Genomic DNA, 26967 nt, shown 5'->3' on the forward strand with positions numbered 1-26967 from the left:
TATATATTAAACGAATGCATTGCAATATTGAGGAGCGACTGTTCTATTGCCGCTTAATCAGAGGAATTAAAGGCACATTGGATTAGTTAAAAATTTATTGATGTATCCTCAAGCATTGTCTTTCAATCATGTAAAACCATATTCTAAAGAACTCGACATTTTTCAGATAAACATTATGATAACTACCAATACAATGATAACATTCGTTGAGGCTCAAGCTAAGCTTATTGCAGGTCTGTTTGCCCCAAAAATAGGTCGTCAAGGTAATACCTCATTGCATACATTTGCAAAGCAAATTAAAGCATAAGAGTATTCTCATAACCATCCTGAACTCCGCCCTTCAAAGCATATTTGATCATGCGAGGCTTCCCCGGTCTCTTTCTAAAGAAATTCCAGCCGAGCAAAAGTAATAACAATAATAAAAAAGGAGCCGCATAGCAGGCAGGAGTTTCCGTTTAAGATTCCCACACGCGGGCTGCCAGGGTATGCAAGCACATATGTATGTATATGTCGAGCGCTGGCATTCGGAGGCTATTTTATTGAGGTAACCGTTCCACTACCGCGTTAGCATTTCGCGTCGACCTGAGGGGAGATCTTGCAAAGAGAGAGGGAGAGAGAGAGGGCCTTTCGCGGTTGATCTAGCACCTCGGCTCCCTTTGAAGCGATCCGAAACGGAAGCGCCCTCTGAACAGAACTGACTCTCTGCGGTCGCCATGAACCCAATGAAAAGATCATCTGACCTTTGAGGAAATTCTACTGTGTAGGAGACTTCGCTTACAGAGCTCACAGGATCTCTGCTAAGGGAATAAAGAGAGGGAACAGTAGTATTCCACCGGGTAAAACTGTATTATTCTTGAAGCAAAATGACAGCAAGAATGCGCGCATTGAAATATGATCTAATGCATCGTATTTTTAATTCACTAAATTAGTCTCTCCATGATAAATAATATAAAATTGTTTTTATACATAAAATATTATTAATATATACCTTTATAAAATATTTATTCATGAAATATTTTTGTTAATGCCTGGTATATGTAATTTTTTCCACTATATATAAATATTTGCATGGAAGATATAATAATGGTAACCTAAACACAGGCCCGCCTTCTAGGTTTCCAAAAGCTCCTTACATTTTGTCTATTTCTTCGTTTGTAATAATTGCGTAGTGATAAACATTATTTTTATCATTAAAAACTAAGTAAAGTAGATGCCCATATCTTGTTAAAAGTGTTTAACGCGTCACGAAGTTACGAGTATTTAGCATATTGATGGAAATATCTTTGATGCAACCCATTGCTGATTTGTTAACTTATTATTATTATTATTTTTCCTTCGTAAAAAATAGTTAAAGCCTTTGACATCTTGTATTTGGAGAGTGATTGCATTCATTTTGACGAGTAATAATAAATTTTATTACTCGTCATACCTCATGACATGGCACGTCGAACGGAAGGCGACCATCCCGAACTGGCTCTACGGTGGGCATAACCGAACACAAAGATCAAATTACCATTGAGGAAATTTCACTGAGCACACGGTATCGATAACAGAAAGCACATAACAACTTAAGCGATGAGGCGTTGCAAGAAACGTGAGCTTACCGCTCAGGAAACCTACACTATTTTTTTCTAGCACAGAGAAAATACATGCATCGGATTATGAGCTAAAACTTTGTGTTTGCAAAGCATTTAATTATAAGAATACCCATTCTGATGTAACGGAAAGAATGTCAACTAGATGTGCGTACATGAGCAATCTATAAACTTAGAAACTCGCTCAGGACATATCGGCACATCTGGAATGTTGACCTTTCTTTGATTGATCCAGGAAAATGAAAGCGAGGACCTGGAGTGACCTTTTCCGAGATCCGTGAAAAAATCACGCTAAAAATACAACGCCTGACCTGACATCGTGGTTACCGACTCATCAGTTGCGAAAATATCTCCGGAAGCACGCATGTTAATTTCCCGAAATGAATAACTCTAACACGGAGATTTCACTCATTGTCAGTTCTTTCACTAGAGATCTCGTTTACTGTGGATGACATCAATGCAATTGAACCGCTATTGTCGTATCGCTGAGAAGGAGTGACCAATTGATAGAATTAACTGGAGCTCTACATAGTAGATCTTTAGGGGATAATTTGTCGCGCAACGCCTACTTGAGGGGAGATATATATCGCTGCGGTACAAATACAAATAACTGGGAGGAGACGATAGTTCCACACAAAATAATAATATCTCAATGGCGGTGATAAGTACTCAAATAACAACTGCCGAAGAAATGCTTTTCCAGCTGCAATAATGAGTCTTACGTCACAAATGGAGGATTTCATCTCATAAAAGGTTATACATATTTCCATGCCCAGCAGAATTGTTTTAAGGCCGGAGAGAATCTCTGACGCGCGCTATGAAATTCGTATACTCCCTTAAAAATAAAGAGTTAAATAACAAACAGGGTCGAGCTGTCTTCTATATTATTTCTACTGTATAGATACCTTTTTCTCAACTTAGGCGCAACCAAACTCTACAAATGAGGTACCAAAATGCACAGAATTTATCAGAGAACATGCGACGGCATATCTTACTTCCTAAATATTGCTATTGTTTCCTAAAATTGGTTTTTAAATAATTAAAAAAAAATAAAAAATACAAAAACCGGTAAATATTCCTGACGTTAACGGCGCACAAACTGATAAATTTGTTCATTTGCAACAATGTCTCGCATTCTTAAAATAACTTTTATCAAAATGCAGCTGATTCCACATTCAAGTCTCCTGTTGATACGTAAGTATGAGTCATTATGTGCGTTTAACAGAGGATAGTGTAATTACTTCCAATGTTGTGTTGAAAGACGTCCTCTGACATCAATTTGTACATGAACATTCTAATAAAATTTGTACATAAGACCCTGCCTTTTTTTCTACATTTTAAAATTAGAAACGCGCCTATCCCTCTGTGGACCTGCATTGAAAAGAGCGGGGGAAGCCCGCTGGGAGCAGGCGCATCACGCTCGTTTTAAATTATTTCTTACAACAACGATAATTCTATGGAGATTGACGTCACTACTTTGGCCCCAATAAACCTCCAACGTCTCCATGTTAACTTTGCATTGTGCCACATGACTTGCAAACGATTTGCAAATAGTACACTGTAGCAGTATATATGATTGTGTCAAAGAAAACCTTTCGAGGGAAGCTCAGTGACCTTTCGTCAGCGAGTAAATATAAATATATTGAAATATATTGCATTTCATTTTAACATGTGCCTAATCTTTTCTTCCCGGCTCATTGATGTGCAAATTTCCAAAGTCACATGATGGGTGCTCGTGTTTCTCGTAAGAGGGCGCTTGCAACCAAACCTCTCGAAAATCTTAATGAGCTATCACTCTTTCGGTCCCAATCGCTGGCGCTATCCCTCTGAGGGACGGAAAAAATGATCGTGTCTTTATCGAGGCTTTGAGAGTCATTACCTTTCCTTTCCAATTATCGAAATATTTCAGCGAAATTGCCTCTTCTGGTCTGAGAGGACGGCCGCGTTATATTTGCAACAACGGAAGGGGATTACCTCCCGAGGTATGGTATTTGGAGGAGGCGACCGACAGTTGAGGTCATTTGCGCCATGAGGGAAGGGTAGGTAAGGAAAGGTGGAGAGAAACCCGGCGTCGGCATTAGCCTACTCTTAACGAAAGGCGCCAAGGGAACCACGGCTTAACGTCCCATCCGACGGACGGATGTATGGTATTTGGAGTAGACGACCGACAGCTGAGGTTATTTGCGCCATGAGGGAAAGGTAGGTAAGGAAGGGTGGAGAGAAACCCGGCGCCGGAATTAGCCTGCTCTTAACGAAAGGCGCGCCAGTGGGACCACGGCTTAACGTCCCATCCGACGGACGGAGTGTTGCGCTTGAAATGTCCTCCACACAGCATTCAAGCAGGGATCGGGTAATCTCTGAAAATTCTCTGCCACTGCCGGGATTTGAACGTGAGCCCGCCGGGTGGGAAGCCAACACTCTAGCCACCACACCAGCCCGATCCCTATTCCTTCCCGACGAGAGAAAACATAATTAGGGGAAAATGTGGAGAGAGGGAGGATCTTGCCACCCCTTTGATCCACAAACACTGCATAAAACGGTAAACACCCCGCACCGTGGCTTGGATCCTCGCCGAAGTGGCAAGGGGGCGCAAGAAGGGGGGGGGGGTGCTAATATCCATCCGCCCGATCCGCCAGCGATGGATCCTCCGTATTTGAATTAGCCACTCCCTTCCCCTCTCCCTCTCTCTCTCTCCTGCTCCATTGACCCCAACGGTCGCCGCCGCCTCCCCCCTTCGGGCAACCCACCACGGCTATCATTCCCAACTCACCCATGCCCCACGGAATGGGCCTCATATTTGGGTGAACCCTTCCAAAGATAACTCCACCCTATCCCAGTAGCGGGTACAGAAAAAAACTCAAGGGGTGCGCAAAATATATCTTGAGTTGTTTTTACTTTTGTCGTAATAAAAAAAAAGATCAAGTCACAGGCAGAGTATAAGAAAATTAAAAAAAGTGATTATACACACGTAAAAGACAAATCCATCTTATGATATAAAAAATTTACAATTGTGATTTTGCAATGTTCGGCAATACGGGCGGACCCGCAAGGGGGGGGGGGGGAGTCGCCCCCATCTGTATCCGCCACTGATACACCCCTCTTCCACGCTCCTAAGCTCGTTGAAGCTACGTCTGTACATGGAAAAAGACATCCAACCACACCTTCCACACCTCTTTAAACACCGCGTGATAATTATGAAGATTTTTAAAGGATAGTAAATCAAATCAATGTGAAAAAACATTCCCATCGAGGATGAAATATTAAATGTTCATTAGTATCTTGAAGTGAAGGTCTTTAAAAATTTGCTAATGATTTAAACAATTGGGTTCGAAAGAATTTTATGGCGTATTGGATACACAGCAATACTTCAGAGATAAACTTATGAATTACTCCACTTGTGCCCATCTCGATTCTTCACCTTCTATAACCATCTTCTTCTCCCATCTCCACCACTAAAACGTACGTCAGTGTGCTGTGGTATTAATTTTACTCATTGTTTACCTGATGATGCCGGAAAAATATCGAAAACAGGATATTGGTAAATTGTTTCAAAATGAAGGAATGATGCTTTTGTGATCCAAGGGCATTTATATATATGGGATTTCAATACATAACGGAAATGTAAACATATTTTGAGCGAGAGCCAAAAGTATTGGCACAAAAAATTGAATTTTGTGCAATTTCATTCTTTTTCAGCTAAAAAACAAATGGCAGTTTAAAAAAAACTGCTACCGACACCTTTAAAAGTTTGGCAGAAAATATTCCACAGCGTACGAAGGAACAGAGGCGGTGAATCACAGCGAGGAAATCATTTTAATAACTCGGCTCGACTCCACCCGCGGAGGCGCTATGCTCGGCATTCCTCCTAGAAGGCCATTTCCTTCGCGCAGTGTGCAGAAATTTCATTTCTCACCGCGTCGCCGAAAGTGAACTGCACGCTGGGAAATTGGGTTCGGTGGATGAGAAAGGCGAAGACAGGCCGGAGGGAGAGAGAGCAAGGCAGATGGGATACGGAGTTAAATTTTCGACGAAATCTCGGCAAAAATGGTGAAAGCCAACGTTGAACCGGCAATATTGAAACCTAGGTCATATTGAATGTTATTATGAAGCGCACTGCACCAGGGAAAACCACCAGCGCTTACTTGTTTCAGGGGCATACACGGTGGAACACTGATCGAGATAGATGGCGCACTCACGGTGAAGTGAACGTAAAATATAGAGGGAGAAAAATCATTCCAGCAACTTAAAGGATGCTTACATGAATAGGGTAGTTTCCTTCACCAAAGGAAACGAAGGGCATTGATTGCGATTCGTTAGCCACCATTAGTGTATTCATAATATACAAATTATTTGGTTTTAGAAATAGCGGTTTAGACGAATGGCATATGGTCAATTTTATCCTCATTTGAAAAAGGCCAGATTGGCGCCCATGCGATTCCACTCCACGTGACGTCACAGGGACCTAGTTTCTTTACGAGTAGATAGGAGTTTTACATTGTCTGAGATTACTAATGCATGCATGGGGCAGAGAGCTCAGGGAAACGTCTCTTAATAATCACACATTAAAAATACCTAAGTTCGGAAAGTTTCCTTCGTTTGATAGGGGAATAATAATCCTTATTTAAGCCAAGCGCTACCTGCTAGCAGGGTACTCGGCTACCTGATAGCAGCCTGCATCGTATCAGCGCTCAAAGCCTCGCCCCAGGGTCACCTCACTTGCGGCAGCGGGAACCAGAACGACGTCACACGGAGTTTTCCCAGCATTCATACTTAGCCGTCGCGTTTTCGCGCGCTTGAAAATATTCACTTTTCATTGAATCGCGAAAAATAGACATCGTCATTTAAAAATCTAAGAGCATGAAATGCGTACTCCAGGAGTAATAATCTTTCGATTAAGGCAATAAAAAAATAATAGTAAACCACCCTATTAGAAAAGCCAACGACCAGTATTTGCCTCATTTTGTTCCCAAAAACGTTGCAAACATTCGGAGAACAAGTAGTACGGACTTCTGATTGCAGGTAATGACAAAAATTCCCCGGTACTTTCAGATTAATTTCAAAATATGATGCTGTAATAATTTATTACATGATGGCCTGATGAAAACAATCCGCGAAGGACATTCGGAAGGGAAGAAGGGCAAGGGACGGCCCCGAATGAGTTACATAGGACAGGTCATAGAGGAAGTAAAAGAGAAGAAATACTTCGCAATGAAAATGATAGCGGATAGGAGAGAGGAATGGAGAGCTGCGTCAAACCAATATTAAGATTATTGACTAATGACGATGATGCATAATTTATTTTCATATAAGCTCGAGAATATATAAGTATTGAGTGATACGATCGCAACACATCTGCTACCGATCACTGAATTAGTGCGGTCATTAAAATATTGAAAAAGAAACTCAATCTTGGAACGGCTTATGAAAATTTTACGACTTGTAAGACAAGCGCATGTATTTGAAACTCAACAGAGCCTATCGGAAGAGATTGCAAAGTTACTGAGAAATAAATACCCTAAGCGTGTAACTTAACAGAAAATAACTTTTTTGAATAATCGCATACGTTTCAAGGGGAAAATAGGTTTAAATACCTACGCGAAGATAAAATATATTAACACTGCGATCAGGACAATTAACCAACTTCTAACATTGTGAGCTTCTACTTAATTACAACGGAAGGGAATTCGTCCAAAAAATGAAGCTAAATTGACTTAAGCATATCTTTTCAGATTATGTGATGGAATTAAAAAACGTATTTATTAAATTTAAGCTATCAATAAATATGAAATATTATAATACGTCTAAAAGGCAGTGGAGCACCACTTTTACTCGGACTTAGATTTTAAAAAAATATTATGAATTTTAACATTGGAAAAATGTTTAAATCGTTAATTTTGGGTTCACATAATAGCATGACAAGCCTTAAAAAAATTTTCCTACGATGTTGGAAGAAAAGGTCGGCCAATTTCACGAATATTAATGTTTTGATTCGATAAAATTATTCTCCAAGGCAACGTTTGTCTTTCAAATTATCTCTTAAGGAGTGAGGTAATTTTGTAATTTTATTTTATGTCAAAATCAACAAGGAGGAAAAAACGTGGAAGGCCGAAAAATAACATCGGTGGGAAGCAAGAACAATCGGGAGGATTGGAGCCCTTTCACTTATCGATCCGACGCATGAAGTGAATTGCCCGTCTGGTAACTTCCACGGCTTGTCCACATCAGATCATTTCCACCAATTTTACAGCTGAACTTTTTTAAAAAATATCAATTAATCCAGAAAATCAATAAGAAAACTGCCAACAAATTTCGCATTGTTCTATATTGTTTATAACATAATGGGTACACTGAATATTGAAATGACATTAGGGTAGTTTCCTATTATTTTTATTGCCTAAATCGAAAGATTATTACTCCTGGAGTACGTATTTCACGCTTTTAGATTTTTAATTGACGATATCTATTTTTCGCGATAAAATGAAAAGTGAAAAATTTCAAGTTCGCGAAAACGCGACGGCTAAGTACGAATGCTGGGAAAACTCCGCGTGACGTCATTCTGGTTCCCACTGCCGCAAGTGAGGTGACCTGGGGTGAGGCTTTGAGCGCTGATAAGACGCAGGATGCTAGCAGGTAGCAGAGTACCCTGCTAGCTGGTAGCGCTTGGCCTAAAAAAAGGATTATTAACACCTTATCAAAAGAAGGGAACTTTCCGAACTTAGCCAGTTTTAGTAAGTGATTATTAAGGCATGTTTCCCTGAGCTCTGTGCCTCATGCATGCATTGGTAATCTCAGACGATGTAAAACTCCTATCTACTCGTATAGAAACTAGGTTCCTGTGACGTCAGGTGGAGTGGCATCACATGGGTACCAATCTGGCCTTTTCTATGAGGATAAAATTTACCATTGCCATTCGTCTAAACTGGGATCACTGAAACAAAATAATTTGTACATTATGAATACACTAATGGTGGGTAAGGAATCGCAATCAATGCATTTCGTTTTCTTTGTTGAAGGAAACTACCCTATTTACAAAATGCTGCGCTGAAATCACACCATACGGTCATGCGTTCTGATTGGCTGATGTGGGGTTTTAAGGGACGGTTTTAACGACGGAAAAAGCGACCGGACGAGTGATGAAAAATAGCGTTGGGAATCCTCATCGCGATCGCGAAAAACAATTGCCGGCGACGATCATTCTGCGAGTGATCACCAGTGATCACGATAGTGATCACTTTTCGCGACGAAAAAAATGATCGTGTGATTCAGGTTTAACGCTCAACGCACTGGACCACCATTCTTCCTTATCAAATACACATTCATGTACAAAGATCCTGGACCAAAATCCGCAGCTATTAGTCGGTCTATATCGCTCGTAATGATAATTAACCAACCCAGTTCCCTTCGCTGAACTCCAGTCTCACATATTACACCAACAGAAGCAGCCTATCGTTCGGAACGCAACCAAGCGATGCGTTCGTAGTGAAAGCTAGGGATGGGCGATATTTTGCATAATGATGAAACACCCCGAGAAATAAAAAGAAGATTCTAGATTGTTTCCTCGCCGAGGCGAAGGTGTGTGGGGAGGGAAGGGAAATTAGGAAAAGGGTATCATTCAGTGTCCGGGGATCCAATTTGCTAAGATGCCGGAAAATCCCTCGGAACAAGAGCGAACTCCGTTTCGAGACCATTAAAGAGGAAATATTCAGCGAGGCGTATCGGTGCGTGGTGGGTGGGCTTTTCCCTCGATCTATCCCGCACCTATACGCCCTAATGCTCATGGACGATTGCTTCATTTCCAATGCATGTTGCCCTGGGTCCCCGCTCGCTCCAGGCTCGCTCTCTGCGGCAACATCGGCATTTTGGGGAAAGTTGTCCCGATTTTCACCCGCGGAGCGACTAATGTAACGGAAAAGGGGTTTTTCCTTCGAGGAAGATTAAGGAAAATTAATTTTCTCACGGAATAAAACACAAAAAAAACCTTAAATAATCGAAACCATTTCACTGCCGGCCCATTTCAGGTGGGATGTGCGAAGACTGCCAATGGTATTTTCCGGAATTTGCAACATTTCAGATTTAAAAATTTTCAGGTATTTAATTTTATATAATGCATCTAGATTTTTTCCCAATACTTAAGATATATTTATATCTTATAACCATACATGGATTATGAGGGTTTACTTAAATTACAGCCGTTGAAAAGGCCACAATCAAGAAAAAAAGTCAAATAAATCGGCCCCTGGCAGTTTTCGCTCAACCAGCGAGGGACGAATAATCGGCCTGGTGGCACTAAAAGGGCAACTTACCCAGGCGGGAGTCGAACCCGCGACCTTTGGTTAGGTAGGCGAGGACTTTATCCCCGCCGCCACCGAGGCCGGCCGGCTTCGACTATAATGTAGCAAAATGATCCGAAATATTGTGCAATTTGCCTTCCTTAGATGCCATGATATCAGCACTTACTTCAGACAAGTGTTATACAACAGAAGTTCGCCTAGTATCGGGAGTTCAACTGATGAATCAATTATTCCTGAAGAGTACTAATAATTTATTCATACACTAATTTTTGTGTATCGCGCAGCCATGCAAGGATAAGCAGGTGGCCCGTTATGACGAAAGTGGTTCCGACAAATGAAAGGTTGGTATTTCCATTTTCCTGTTTACTTACAGGTACAAAAATATTACTTGAGCAAAGTTTTTTTTATTCCAGAATTAAATCGCTGGAAGATATACTAAAGAGATTCATACACAACGGCATCAGTATACAAAAGAGATGTACATAATTATAGGATCGGCTATCTCCAATATTTCCCTCGCCAAATTATAAAAAAAAAATTCTTGCCGATTCATTGGGATCTACGATGCTCCACTCCCAGCAGAAAGATGAACGTAAAAAATACAATCTAACTGATACTGCTTGCACCCTAAACTTCAACGCCGAAAACGGAAGATGCATAAATCCTATAGGATAGACGTCCCCAGTTGAAGCGAATTAAAGTTTAAGGTTAAATCCATGCTCCAGCGTAAGAAGTCGAGCCATGAAAGATAAGGATGTAAGGAAGAGGAGACTGCAAATGCTCACGCCGAGTACAGCATGAAGTTCCGAGCTTTCATTATTGACCTCCATAGCCGCGTGATAGCAACCGTGTCTTGACCTGAGCAGATTCGAAACTTTGAGTGCGATACTGTGGTTGCCAGCTGCCGATATATGTATCCACCCATACCGTAGTTTGGGATAGGATAATCCCGTTCTCTTGCCAACCACGGCTGTAAAACGCCCTCCCATATTTCGGACCGCGTCGTGAAAGGCAACTGGACGACAGGGTCGATATCTTTCTTTATGCCTCTCCCAAAATTGGAAATCCAATGACCGACATAACTTCGGTGGAGTTTCCCAAGAGGAAATGAAGGTAAGCTAAAATTCGAGGATATGATGTTGAACACTTACCAATCTCTCTCGCTAATTAAAATATTACAGTTGTTTTCCGTACGTCAGTGGAGTGTCTAATGGGCAGAAATCTTGGTTGCTGATCGAAGCGTCCCGGGTTCGCATCCCTTAAGAATTCTTCGGAAAGCACCAAATAAAATCCTCAAAGTGTGAGGTTACCTTGCAAATAGTGATAATGGGGATCTAATGCGATACTCTTCGTGTTTCTCTGAAGGATAACTGTCCACAATTCTTAATTGCTCAATGAATCTAAGGCTAGCGCACAGCCTTCGAGTCTCTAGCGGCTCCCAGCTTTATTCGTTTGACATCTGTAACGCTTTCTGGATGATAGAGGAGGCCATTCATAACAGTCTTCATTCAATTACTTTTAATCCAGACAAGGGGTATAAAGTTAGCAATGCGAGGAATCACTTTTTAAAGAAAATAAAAAATGATAAAACACTTTTTTTCATCCAAATTACCTTGATCTTTTCGTCCCATAATGAGTAACCTGAATGATGTAATTGTTATAAGTAACATATCGATGACTAAGTTCTAAAAACACGCATCTCTAAATTTGCAACTTTTCAGGGGAGCAAAAAAACGATTGATTTCTTTTACTTGCACACTGAAATTAAAAACCTAACGTTCATAAGACTGAAAAAGAAGCATCCATTTGCAAATGAGGTAGTTGTTCTTGGCTTGTATTTTATTTTTTAATGTTATTACTCTTTGTTTAAGATACCGGTCTCAAACCGGCCGAATTTGAGATACGTGTTGTTAAAACATAGCCATCGATATCACCTTTTTCGTTCATTCAAAATTATTAATTCACTATGATGATGATGGACGAGTCGTCCATTGAAATGTTGGATATATACAATGAACAAAACCGGTAGAAATCCTGGTAAGGCATCACGCAAAAAAATCGCCGGAAGGAATGACTTCATATTTTGTTTGACATCATTTAATTTAGAGCAATACATTTAGAGTATGATTCTCAACGAATGGGAAGCATGGACAGTGTCAACAGCGGAGAAATTAAAGCTAGAAGTTTTCGAAATTTAGTGCCAGAGATAAATAATGTTGATAAAATGAATCGATCGAGTAATTAATGAGGAAGTCTTGAAAGATGAAGGAAAGAAGAGAAGCCCTATGAAAACCTTGATAAGAAGGCGAGACAACCTTCTCGGCCATACTTTGATACGTGATGACCTGGTGAAAGCAATCGTCGAGGGACAAGTGGATGTCAATGACCAAAATGAAGACCACAGACAACTTAACGCAGATTAATACAATTTTCATAAGTATGGCCGCTTTATTTAACCCATTATAACCCAGTGTTGCCTCTAAGCAACGTCAAAAATGTGTAAACCTTCTGTTCTATTTAGGAAACATCTAAACTATGCATTATTTTATGGTGTAAATTATGATGACGAAGTATTTAGTTGCCACGCTATTTATGATTGAGCGAGAAATTTTCTAGATTTATTAATGAAAAATCTTGAAATTTGATTTCTCCTACGAGCAGCTCTGGTTTAGAAACGGTAAATGTATATATTTCAGATTTATCAAAAAGGTGGCATCGAATTTATAAACAATTTTTTTTCTTCTTATCATGACCTCGTTTAATTCATGGCAAAATAGTTCTCGGAGTATAGGTCAATGTATGTGATGCAAAATAGTTTCAGCCAACGTTTCGGTTAATTTAAAACTATCATAAGGGCTTAGCTATGCACATATTTATTGATAAAAAATATTTAATATTTATTTAATACTAGCTGACCCGGCGAACTTCGTACCGCCTAACAATCAATGAACTTACAGTTTACTTACACCATTTATAAATCAAGAGCGGCTGTATCGTTTTTAATTATTTTTAATTTATTATAATAAAATAAGGATACAAATTCAATAAAACTACGTAAATGAGTACCAAAATTGCTTGTCAGAAAGACATTTTCTTTATTGAATCTACATAGGGTGAATCGGAGCACGTTTACGCGGATTTTTTTCAACAAATTTTCTTACGTTTTAGCTTAAGAAATTTTGGGCATTGTGGTTTAATAAAGCAGTTCATGAAATAAAAATTATACGCATTCAGTTGTTGGCTATTTGCGTTATTAGCTGTAAAAAAATGTTTTTAGGTCCAAGTCTGTTGCATACACTTGGCCCATTCAGGGGGCAGGTTGACACGACCCCAGACCGACGCTTGATTGATGCTCAAAATCGTGCAAGAAAAGCCCCTATGAAGCAGCATTCGCATTAAATGACTTAAGGCGCGCCAGTTTTAGTATCTCTGTTTGGAAAAAATGCACTGCGTAAACGTACTGCATGCGTAAACGCACCACGGTGAGCCCTACGCATTGGGGTTCAATGTCTTGCGTCAAGCACCTTCTGAGAAACAACAGTTTTTGTTTTGTTATCAGGCGCAAGATGAAGCGGATGAAGCTAAATAAATATAGCGAAGCAAAGCAGTGACGCAGCGAGGGGAGGTTTTGGGGGATAAACCCCCCCCCCCCCCCAAGAGCTTAGAGAATTTTTTTATGAACGATTTTGTTATTAATATTAGGGGGACGGATGACTAACAAACAAAACATATTTAACTATTCACACAGCCACAAAACCCACTATTTTGAACCATTTATCTTAAAAAATGCCTGGGGGAAGTGCCCCCACACTTCCCGCTTACCTTAGCGAGTTTTCTATACCCTACAGACCCGTGGTATTAGCTGCGCCCAAAACCCCCTATCCTAGCTACGCACTTGAAGCGAAGGAAGAAATACAGAGGATGGTTTATCGACTCGTGAACATAGCACGCTAAATTGACCATGAGAAAATCATGGGTTTTCATTAGCACATGAGCACAAACAACACAAAAACTGAAAGAATGACCATGCGATTTTTTAATCGTTATCACGAATGCAACACGAATTGTAAATCGAATACGTTTACGCTCAAAAGGGCATATGAGTTGAGATCATGGAATCTACGGAATGAGGACTTCCTAACCTTTGAATTTTCCTTTGAGTAAAGTTGCGTGAATCACATTCATCACCAATTTTTTTAATGATCAAACACGTTCCGTTGGATAGTTATGGTTGGTTTAGGCTTCGAAAGATCATGAGCACAGAAACTACATTTTTCTGTAAATCGTGCCTTGGTAAGCCAGGTACGTCCAAGGACTTAAAATATTCAGATAGATAGTTGGTGATTTCGTCTTCGTTTGTTACACATTTAAAAGATTCGTATCCATGCAGAGTACGAACTATTTGAATTTACCTCGTTTTAGTCATCCACATCTTCGTTCTTGCTCGCTAAATCAACCATCTTTGACTCTTTTGGTGATCAATCATATGCTGGAACTCTTTGTTGATGAGCTCACTGAAACTAATTTGCAATCATTCCAAGGAAATGATTTAAAACTACTCGATTCCTCTACAGGAACACGGACATTACCGTTTGTCAACAATTGCTTGGAGATTTGTTTACAAACACGGTAGTGAAGTGTCAACTCGAGCTGGGCCACGGCTGGGCTTACAATTAGCTCGAATTAAATTTTTTAAATGTAATTTCAATTTAATTAATATTGTAAATATATTTAGTAATTAAAATGTTATATTGTTACTAAATTCAGTTATTAAAGTGGTAAAAACAAAACAAATTATTTAATTTGTAGTTTTGACCGACTTATCAATTGTTGTGTTACTATAACTCCTAAAAGCATGTCCATAGGAAAGAGATGAATTTTTTGTGTGAAATTATCCTTTTTTTAATGGCCTATATGTTAACCCCGCCTGAGACGCTTCCAAAGAACCAAATCTCATTGAAATCGGTGCAGCCGTTCTCGAGTTATAAGTGTTCTAACTAACACGATTTTCGACTTTCTTTTATATATATAGATTTTATTGATATTTTGGTATTAATTAATATTTATTTATCAATAAATATGAGCAAAGCTAGGCCTTGATGATAGTTTAAAATAAACTGAAACGTTGGCTAAAACTTTTTTGCATCACATACTTATGCATATGCTCCGAGAACTATTTTACCGTCGAATTTATAAAGAGAGATTGGCAATCGCATAATTATTGTCGTTGATGACTCACCGTTGGCCTGCGGGATGATGTCTGGGTTCTTCTCGTCGCTGTCAGTGTTGGTTCCGTCGCCCGCGTCCGTCTTGCCTAAGGGGGTGGTGGTGGTCGCAGTGACCTTCTCTCCCCCCACGCCGACCACGCCCCCTCCCAATCCTCCGCCGCCCCCTCCTCCGCCCCCGCTGCCCTTCTTCCGCCTCCGGCCGCCCCCGATGCGCCTCGACCGCTTGCCCCCCTCCTCGCCCCCCTCCTCCTCCCCCTCCCCGCTCCCCCCCTCCCTCCGCCCCGTGCACTGGAAGCGCAGCACCACGCTCACCACCACGGCCACGATGAACAGCGCCGACACCACCCCCACCAGCACGCTCATCATCGGCGTGAAGCGGAATCCGGGGCGGGGACGCTCTGCAAAGGCACGACACGGGAACACGTCAGAATATATATACATATATTCAAATGAATAAATTCAGAGGTAAGGAAAGAAAGGGATGGGAACATATAATAGAAAAAGGACGAGGACAACGGTGCTGTGGTAGATGGAAAAAGCCAGAAATCAGAGGGTAAAAATGCTACCGGACTGGGATAGCAATGCTACCTACTGGTGAGTGGTGAGCTGTCCCAGTGCCATCTATTGGTCACTCTTGTGGGACAAAGCAAGGGGAGTTTTCTTTGCATCGGCCCCCACCGAAATCATGGTGAATCTAAGCTTCCTGGTAGCGCATCTGGTTAGAGCACCCGGCCGGGAACCGGGAGGTTCTGGGTTCGTGTCCCAGTAGGTAGCATATAAGTAGCAATAGGTGGGAACCAGAACGCGCCCGGCTGGAAGCCCGTATAGCCTTTTTCGAGTACATGCCAATATTGATTTCTCGCTTGATTCTTTAATATGCTTGATTTCTCAGTAGCTAACCTAGCTAAAGAACTCGACCGGAAATCGGGGGATCCGGGTTCGAATACTGGTTAAAATTAATAATTTTTTGGGGCACCCAATTAAAGGCAGTTGAATCCGTGAAATATCTAGGAGTTAGACTCAATAATGATCTATCGTGGAATAAAAATATTCGAGAAATAACCGGTCAAGCTAATCGTAAAATGGGTTATGTTAAAAGTTTATAAGGAAAGTGCGACGACAAAGTGAAAGAAATTAGCCACTTTTCCCTCGTTAGACCACATTTAGAATACGCTGCCAGTGTTTGAGACCCTCACGAAAAAGGCTTAATAACAGAGTTAGAACGCGTGCAAAGAAGAGCTGCCAGATACGAGAAAGGTCGTTACGATAGTCTTGTTAGTGTAACTGACCTCTTAGATAAACTCGGATGGGAATCTCTGTCGGACCGTAGATTGAAAAATAGACTAAACCTTCTAGATAAATTCAAGAGCAGTGTCTTTTCTAGCGAAGTTAACCATATATTACGGACACCAACATACTACGGAATAACAGATTATATAAATAAAATAAGAGAGATAGATTGAAGAACAGAGAGATTCAGAATGTCATTTTTTCCACGATCAATGAGAGATTATAACGGCAGCGATAAAACTCATAAATAGATTAGCTGACTTGTAGTGTAGCCTACTAAATTATGTAAAAATTAATGCATGTTTCTTAATTTTATTATTATTTCTAACAGCATATGGTAGTATATTTTTTTAGTATACGTGACGTTTTTGGACCGTGTGGTGTGCATGTGGGAGTCCAATTGCATGCTGCATGCTGGTTATTGATGACCCTCTGCCAAACACCCTAGAGGTGGCTTGCAGGGGTAGACGTAGATAATACTTTGTATGTACATCAGTATAATGTTTAAAAATGCAGCTGACCTTTCTCGACCGTCAACTGTCTTTCCGGGAGCCGGACGGTGGAGGCGGTGAGGACGACTCCGTCGCTGCGTCCCTTCTGGTTGAATGCGATGACGGTGGCGTGGTAGGAGAGGCCGGGTTCGAGCCCCGCCACCTCGAAGCGGGGCGCCCTCAGGGAGGTGACGTTGGCGCGGAGCCTCTGGCTCTCAGCCTCCTTCACTTCGAGCAAGAACGCCTGCGGCAGACCACCGTTGAAGCCCTCGGAACAGCGAACGGCGAAGGAGTGCAGGGACGCGTTGGAAATGGAGCAGTTGTGCACGGGGTCAGGGTGACCTGCATAAAAAAAAAGACAATCGGATGAAATGAAGGCAGTTTATATATTAGGCAAATTCCAAAGAATATCAGTTGCAAAGAACTTGGCACATAAAATGGAACTATTTTGACATGAAAACGAATCGCACCTATAACCAGTGGCGCCGACTCCATAGGGCCTGAGGGGGCCCGAGCCCCCTCAAAAATTCGTTATGGATGTGAGGAAAAAATGTGTCAGGCTTGTCGATTTTCCCTGGAATCTCCAGATGTCGAGATTCGAGTTATCAGGGTTATAATGTTGATCATATGCTTCTAAAATGCTTAAAAAACTTAAAACTCACTACTTATAAAATTTTCCGGGGCAAGATCCCTGGTTTCGGCCCCCCCAATATTTTTTGTAAGTCGGCACCCTTGCATATAACGCGTATAATTCAACAAATTGGGCTATTTGAGGGAACCCCACTGACATCCTTGCCAATAACGTCCAATGTGTCGAAAAAATTATACTGTATCAGAATAATCTGCCCTTTTTCAAAAAAATAAGAGGACGTACCCATAAAATAGAACCATTTTCAAATGCAAACGAATAATGGATATAAGTTGTAACTGGATGGTTATAAGGATAATAGCATAATGAGGAATAATGGAAATAAGTTGCAACGGATTTAAGTTACAGCTTATATCCCTGATTCCTTTACAATAAAATAGGGGATACGTATATAATAAAATAGGGGAATCACATGGAATGCCGCTGAAATCTTTGCCGATAACGTGAGATACGTCGACTTTTGACACAGTTATGCGTTTTTGAAGACGTTCCTTTTTTCCCCTGAAAATGACAGGCTTCCCATACACACTATAATTCCCTCACTATCCAATTTTTCAGTAGATGGCCAGCTGACTAGTAAACAGTGATCATTATCATGAAAGTTTTGACACAGGTAAATGAGAACACATTATTTTATTTTCATTAAATTTCGTAATAGGGTGGTTTCCTATTATTTTTTTATTGCCTAAATCGAAAGATTATTACTCCTGGAGTACGTATTTCACGCTTTTAGATTTTTAAATGACGATATCTATTTTTCGCGATTAAATGAAAAGTGAAAAATTTCAAGCGCGCAAAAACGCGACGCGTGAGTAGGAAAGTCCGTGCGACGCATTTCTGGTTCCCCCTCTCTCCTTGTGAAGTGACCTTGATCGAGGCTCTGAGCGCTGATAGGACGCAGGATGCTAGCGGATAGCTGAGTACCTTGCTGAATGGTAGCGCTTGGCTTAAAAAAGGTTTATTAATACCTTATCAAACGAAGAAAACTTTCCGACCTTAGCCAGTTTTAATAGGTGATTATTAAGACATGTTTCCCTGAGCTCTGTGCCTCATGCATGCATTGGTAACCTCAGACGATGTATAACTCCTATCCTCTCGTGTAGAAACTAGGTCCCTGTGACGTCACGTGGAGTGGAATCGCATGGGCGCCAATCTGGCCTTTTTCAAATGAGGATAAAATTTGACCCTTGCCATGCGTCTAAACCGGTATTTCAAAAACCAAATAATTTGTGTATTATGAATACACTAATGGTGGGTAACGAATCGCAATCAATGCCTATCGTTTTCTTTGATGAAGGAAACTACCCTATTAGTTTAAAATATGAACTTAATAAGCACGTGTATGTATTTAATTTCCATTCCATGAGATATTTGATAAGTACGAAGTTTGGAAGAGTGAGTAAAAGTATGAAATTCAACATTAAAAACGCCATTATCGCAACGGAGTATAACTCAATCTTGGATACGCAGATAAAATTTTACCACGCAAGCTTAAAATTTTCTATATGGTAGTAGAGAATGACTCCTAATTTTGCGTCATTATTCAAGCAAGTATTAACAAATTGAAATCACAGCTAGATTCAAAATGGTATTTTGGTATAAAGTTATAATTTTATCCAATACGCCGTACACCAAAAAATAAAATGGGGTAAATCTTAACGAGGGTAGCATACATTTTCACTAAGCTAAAATAAGCTCGGAATCTTATTGAAGGCTGAGTTATGGAGTGCTGACGATGAAATTACTTTTCTAGGCCCATCACGTGCGTGTCTTTGAACGAATAGTCCCCAGAAATCGTAATGAATCGTCTGTGCGTGAACTCGTATTGACTCTTTGTTCGTACCCACGTTTGGATGAAGGAATTGGGGTGGTAGTTGAAAGACAGCTCCTTTAGAGATCCATTAAGTACTTGAGGAATGGATGAAGTAAAGAACATGGCACTCTTCTAGGTCGGTTCATTAGAAGTAAATCGAAAACAGTTCTGTCAGTATTTCACATCGCGGATATATCCAAAACTGAGAATTTTCATTCGCAAATAACTTAAGGCACTCAGAAGGAAGTTCGTCGAAACTCCCCAAACTTTGCATCTAACGCAGACTTATTTTCTATCTAGAAGTAATAGCAAGGTTTAAATAATATTCTGAATGGTCCCTCAATTTCTTCCGCTAAATCGCTGTAAAAAAACGGTGAATAATGTAATATTCCCATCAAATATGTCCATAAACACTTGGCGCTAGCAAGTACGTCCACTATTTCAGCAACCATTCACTGACTTCATTTATATCAATTAAAGCAATAAAAATTTCTTCCCCAATCAAATCAACCCATTAAAACCCAATGTTTCTTCTAAGCAACATCAAATAGGTATAAATTTTCTGCTATATTTAGGAAATATTTAAACTATGCATTATTTTGTGGAGTGAATTGTAATGGCGAAATATTTAACTGCCACAAATATTATGATCGAGTGAAAAATTTTCAAGTTTCCAAAATGAAAAATCTTGAAATTTGATTTCTCCCAGAAACAGCTCTGGGTAGGAAAGGGTTAATAAGTGCCTAGAGTTTGAAGAGAATCTTGAAAAAAATCTTCATTAGCTGACCTTGGCACCTGCATTTTGTATCGAGGCCGTTTTACACGGGGCACGGGATTGCGCAGTTTAGAGCTGCATTAATTTCTAAAATGGCGTGCAATTGCGCGAATGCATGAACGAAATTAGAACAGGGACTATTTTTCCGCCTCGCATCCACGCATTCTCGCATGTGTTCTAGCAATTAACCGCTTTACACGACGCAATTTTGATTGCCACGTACGTCAGATTGCGCAATTCCGTGTTCCGTGTAAAACGGCCTTTACAGTTTATTGGGAGAAAAATCTCGTTCTTTAGAGATACAACCCGAAATGGACAAAATGGTGAACTGGTCCGAAAGCATATTTGCGGGCAGAAATTAAAAAGCCACAGCCGTGAGGGAGGGCTAAAACGGACCTATTGGCCGTGACCAAAGCCATCCGTTTGGGCAAACATTAATCCCGTCTCCACGTGGAGATCTCTTTTGCACTCTTCCAAATGACTAGAATAGAAGTCCCGCCGCCCCAGGTACGTATAAGGGTTTCCCTTGCATGCATGCGCCGCTCGTCCCGTGGAAAAGGGATCGGGGAAGCGGAACGGACCGTGAGCGAATCGGAAATACGATTTGTTACGAGGAGGAAGGATGGGAGGATATCCGTGGAGGACAAAACTGGACGGGGTCGCCCGCGGCCGGCCGCTGAGTCGAGTTTACACGGGAGATGGACCCGTGAGAGCGTGAGGAGTTTAAAAGGGAGAAAGGTCCAACTCGGAAAAACGAATAAATAAGTCCAGGAAAGCGAAGAAAAAAGAGCATAAGGACGAATGGAAAGGATTCATATTTGAAAGGATTAGCTCAGTAATATACTCTCCGTAGTATACGTTAGGTAGCATAAGTTTAGTAGATAACGTACTATATGGTACGACAGTAACATGTGTATAGTGGTACCACTTTAATAGTACACTTTAAGTTTTGTCGTACCTGGGTATGATTTAACAAGACAAACAAGACATGGATCACAGCAAGATTTCCTGAAGCTTGTTTCCTTAAGATTCATATCAAATTATTCGCGTACATAGACAATGTATCATGATAAATAATTTTTTATGTACATTTACAGTATATTGCACGATGTGTTAGTGCACTTCATAACGCAAGTAAAATAAAAAATGCTTGCAATCTCCGCAATCATTTCTAAATATGCGAAATAACAGCAGCGATAGTGGCTAATAGTAGGTACCATAAATTAGTTCCGCTAGACTTCCGTAACAATGTGAATCACAGAGAACTGTAATCTAGGATAAATTACTTCTATAAAACTAATTTTTTTACGTAGTTACCCTATTTTTGACATTATCTGTCTGTAAATGAAATATCCCTGTACCTGATGTAGACTGCGAGCTAGCTGAAACACGTGTTGTAGAGTTTTGAAATTAAAATAAGTAGACACTACGATATCTTTGTGAATCTTTACACCAAGATGTTGTACGATATCTCTCCTGATAACGTTGACTTCATTCTATCCAGCTATACCCCCGATAATATCCCGGGACTCACCATCACGCTACATTCTTAGAATCACGCACACCACAGAACTCAACAGCACTCAGTTGCGCGGCGTCTCCAGCAAAATTTCGGACTAATGAACAAGCCTTGAGGTTTCCTGAAGCTACAATAATCCAAGAGTACTAGTGAGCACGGTCTTCATTCGGCGAAAGGAACTTCCGCTTGGTTTCCACGAAAGTTCAATGCATTTTCATTCTAGACCTGAACGACCGCCGAATCGCTAAGGGTCCTAGTCGGTATACGCAGTGAGAGGTAAAGGAAGGGAATTTTGAGGTAGGATTGGCCGGCTTTAACTTTGGTAAGAGTGTTCACCGGGAATAAATGATTTTAACTTGTCTCTAACTAGGTTGAGTGGAAAAGAAGGCAGTAGTTTAAGGGCAGGAGCGCAAGACTTTCGGAATAAGGTTACAGAGTTACAGTACCACCTGGGAAATCATAAGAAGGAATCAAACTAAAATACGTTTCCCCAAGGTCACCAGAAATACAAGAAAGCACTTGTTCAACTTGCGACCAATTTTTATGCAGGTACCGTAACGAATAAGTGTTCGAGAGATCTTACATCAACTACGAACGAATTGATAAAATAAGTTTTAAGGTAAACAGAAAATATACGAATAGGTAGTTTTTTTCATTCCACTCTTGTAAAAATTTATTAAATCCAAAGATTCATTTTATCCATAGACAGCTAACAACCAACAGTGATGGAAAGCTAAACTTTTAAGTAACTTTTAAGTTCTAAACTATTAGAAAAACTTTAAGGATACTATTAGAAATTACTCATAATAGAACGGAGCCCACCCAAGAACAAATTTAAGCTAATTTCAAATGGATCGCGGTAGGAAAAATATAGCAGCGAAGCAATTATTCCTATCTATTATGGTTTCCAGTATCATAGTCCTCAAAAGGTATTTAAATAACTGAATATTGCGACTTTCTGGATTTATGGAAGGGAACCGCAAAACAAGCAGCGATTATAAAACCAAAAAGAGCTTGCATGACATGAAGTTCTTTATAAACCTATTTGGGAAAGAAAGTATTTTAACTGAAAGTCATACCATAGACTTTTCATACTCAGAGAATTTAAAAAAATTAATACCTATAAGCTCTTTGCTACGAAAACAGAATAAAATAAACAATCCCGGAAGATTCATAAAATGCCTGCTTCTTCCAGCGCCATTTAGGGTATTTCACCTGTTTCGTAAATTTTATCCTAGGTACCCACCTAAATCTCAAAGGAGTCACTACTACCTCATTATGATTGGATAGATACAATTTCTGGATTAATCCTTATGCCATTAAATCCATTAGGAAGTCTGCATACACTCTAACCGAAAGTTAGAGTGTGAACCGACTTACTTTTAATTCCTTATAATAATTAAATAATTCCTTATCTTCAAATCTGAAACATACATTCAAAATACCAATGATGTATATGAAACTCCATTTCAGTTTTCTCCTGATTAGTGAATAATGAAGGCGAAAAAATACCTTCGAAGTCAAAGCAACAGATATGATCAAATTTTTCTTTATGGTCCGTCAAATAACATGAATAATTAATACGGGAGTTTCACAGAACGTAAAAGGATGGACATGCGGATTTTTGAACCAGAAATGTTTCTATCTTAATAGTCAGTTCTGTCATTTACCCGTCCTACTCTTTGGGATATTTTAGACTTGTAAAGTGAATTTAAGTGAAATAGAAGGAATGCAACGAAACACCAACCATATATCTCCTGCAAATACAGCTTAAAGCTTTCACCGAATCTGAAAATATTCGCTCAAAAGAACGAAGTCCTTAGTCGAAAAAATATTAAAATTGAAAAATGAACTTAAAATATTGATCCAAATGTTTTCATATGCATTACTGTTTAAATAAAAGAAAATCTGTTGCCCCTTCCGAAGAAGAAAAGAGTGAGAAAACGTGATATAAATGCATAAAATGACCCCAAGCACTCCTCAATGGGAGTAACCTCCACAACGTTCCCAGCAACAATAACTAAATATTTCACGTTAACGCAATGTGAGCAGGAAAAGACGCATTTTACGGCATTTCGGAGGATTAAGATAGCAACTGGGAGCTTGGTCGTCAAGCGGATGGCTTCTGATCGGAGGGTCACGGGTTCAATTCAAGGAAGAATCTTTAGGGTACCCTCAAATAAAAAATCCTCGGAGTTCTAGGTGACCGAAGGAAGAACACTACCCTGAGAGTGTGAAATTTAATTGCTTGCTTATTTCGGGTTGAGCTCTAAGTTCATGCACAAAAGCCATTCGGTTAATTCAGTAAGATAGGTTAGTAACGCTAAGTTAAGGCATGCTACATTGTTACGAACGAATCTTTAGGCAACATGCTAGCACAATGTGAGGTCTACCCCAACCAAACGGGGATTTGGTTGATGTGGTGGCTAGACTACTGGCTTCCCACCCTGTGGGCTGGGATTCAAATCCCGGCGGTGGCATATAGATTTTAGAGACTGCCTGATCCCTGCTTGAATGTTGTGTAGAGAGTGCTTCAATCTCAAAACTCCGTCCGTCGGATGGGACATTTAGCCGTGGTCCCCCTGGCGCCTTTCGTTAAGAGCTAGGCTAAAGCCGACGCCAGGTTTCTCTCCACCCTTCCTTACGGTGCAAATGAACTCCGCTTTAGGTCGCCTCCTCCAAATACCACATCATTCCCAACCAATCGCCGCGTTGAGCTGCTAAATGTGAAGATTTTCCCACGATACGAACTTCACGAAATTTTCTATGCTAATAAATGTAAGCATGCAAAAACTAAGAGAATTCGGTGTAATAAAAGAGCATTTAAATTAGATTCTAAACATGACAAATGGGTTAAAATTTCCCATCAAGACCTTCCAGTGCTCACATATGGAACGGCAGTAAGACCTCACAGCACAAATACGCATCAAACCGAATCAAAGGAAAGCCGATGAAAACGAGAAATGTGTCGGTGTCGCGATGGAGACATGAATTTCCAACTAGAGGGAACTTTCCGGGCGTCCCTTATCGCGAGGGACGACTGGATCTATCCCAACAGAGGACACATTTATCAGCTAGGAAGCATTTTTAAAATTGCAACTGCGTACCTCCCGGAGCCTTTGTCCCTAACGATAAAAGTTCTCTTATTTCGGGACCATTCCGATAGAGGGGTCTGACGTTGGTGGTGGGGTTAGGGGAAGCAGACCTTCCATCGCAGAGGTGGACTCCAGAGGAGAGGAGAAAATAAAAGAAGGCAGAAAAGCGCGCGACGCGACGAGGTCCGGGCGGTAGATAGATTATTCATGGTCCCCGATGGCGATAGTACGGAGGGCGAGTACGTGTCCTCGCAGATTAAGCAATGCCGCGGCATCGGGTGGAAAGTGGGGGGGGAGGGGGTGGGCTAGTGCGATATTCATACGTCAATTCGGTACGCTCCGATTCGAAATTTTGCATCGCAAAAGGAAGATGCAACGTAGGTACTTCATCGCAGTGAATCACGTTTAATCGCGTTCTCGGAACGGCTCAGAGGGCATGGGAATGATTTTACGTTGATGATATTATGTTAATCAATGATGCTTCTCACATAAATAAATACTCTGAGCGTATATTAATGCGCTTCATCATGCTAATTGCACATTCACAATGAATTGGTAAGCATAGGAATAATGTAGCACGTAAACAAATGGTATTTATAACGTAAATTATTGTGACGAGCGTGCTGCGCCCGCTCCCAGCAGGCTTCCCCCGCTCTTTTCAATGCAGGTCCACATAGGGATCGGCGCGTTTCTAATTTTAAAATGTAGAAAAAAAAGGCAGGGTCTTTTGTACAAATTTAATTGGAATGTTCATGAACAAATTGAGGTCAGAGGACCTCTTTAAACACAACATTGGAAGTAATTACACTATCGCACATGATGACTCATACTTACGTATCAACAGGAGACTTGAATGTGGAATCAGCCGCATTTTGATAAAAGTTTTTAAAGAATGCGAGATATTGTTGCAAATGAACAAATTTATCAGTTTGTGCGCCGTTAACGTCAGGAATATTTACCGGTTTTGTTGTTTTTTTTGTTTTTTTTTAATTATTTAAGAACAAATTTTAGGAAACAATAGCAATATCTAGGAAGTAAGGTATGCCGTCGCATGGTCTCTGATAAATTCTGTGCATTTTGGTACATCATTTGCAGAGTTTGGTTGCGTATAAGTTGAGAAAAAGGTATCTATACAGTAGAAATAATATATAAGATTGTCTCTATTTATATTAATTGACTTCATTATGTTGACACATTTTCAACTGTATTCCTATAATGACTTCGATCGTATGGAATAACATTATACAGAAAATACTACGCGTATTAATGAAACTTTACATTTGTATTATAATTGTCAGCTTCGCTGAATTTATCACGTCACTGTAAATAGCGCGACTTCACCACCTAAAAGGCACTGAATCACATAATTAAATATGCATTGTGGAAAAGTACTTCATCTAGCGGCAGTATACATGTTGAAGTGAGTAGAAAATCATAAAAATATAAACAAAGCTGCATTAATATTTGTGGAAATTGAGTGCTAGATTGGCTTTGCATCATCCTTCAAATCAAAGATAGAACTGACATTTTAATTCCGTGACTATATTTATAACCATTATATGGAAAAAATGGGAGATGACAATCGTAAAAAATGACATATATACACATTCTGTACACAAGATTACATCTGGGGTCTATGTACGACCAAAATCGCCACATAGTTATTTTATATACATATCTCAAATATTCATGCGATACGCATAAAATCAATGGATCGGAAATATCGCAAATAGATGATTTAAAAACCTCAAATAGATGGTTCGAAAGGGTATCAAATGGATTTATCCGAAAAAGATATATTACCATAATCTCAAATATAAATCTACGTAGAAATAAAAAAGCGGTAGAGCTGATAGATAACTCGAACCTATGAAGAGCAGTAGCAAAACAGGGATGGATGGAGAAATAAGAAAAACAAAGTAGACCATTAGACGAGGGTACGGATGCATAAGATTTCAAACTCATTTTAGAGAATGCTTTAACTGGACTCGTATTTATTTATAGTCAAAATATCAGAATAATATTTCATTACCGCCTCTATGATTATCGATCACCGAATCCCAGCGACAAAGGATGGACTACCATCGATAGAAAAGTCCCAAAGCCACTTTCCACCACTCTCTAAAAACAAGGCATCAACGTTAATTACACAAACATCAACCAACTTATCGAAATACACTGAACCAATCTACCAAAAATGGATTACATACACAGATGCTGA

At 40.1% G+C, this 26967-nt stretch overlaps 1 protein-coding gene across 1 annotated transcript in view; it reads right to left on the minus strand.

Moving 5' to 3' along the window:
• LOC124167664 (hemicentin-1) overlaps positions 1–26967 on the minus strand; it is a 450985-nt gene that overhangs the window by 88196 nt on the left and 335822 nt on the right. Inside the window, exons 8-10 of the mRNA XM_046545648.1 lie at positions 16926–17237; positions 15342–15512; positions 15126–15200 (exon numbers count right to left, since the gene is read on the minus strand). Coding sequence (XP_046401604.1) covers positions 15126–15200; positions 15342–15512; positions 16926–17237 — 558 coding nt within the window. The remainder of the gene's footprint in view (positions 1–15125; positions 15201–15341; positions 15513–16925; positions 17238–26967) is intronic.

The sequence above is a fragment of the Ischnura elegans genome, chromosome 11 (assembly GCF_921293095.1).
Source record: "Ischnura elegans chromosome 11, ioIscEleg1.1, whole genome shotgun sequence".
Lineage (NCBI taxonomy): Eukaryota > Metazoa > Arthropoda > Insecta > Odonata > Coenagrionidae > Ischnura > Ischnura elegans.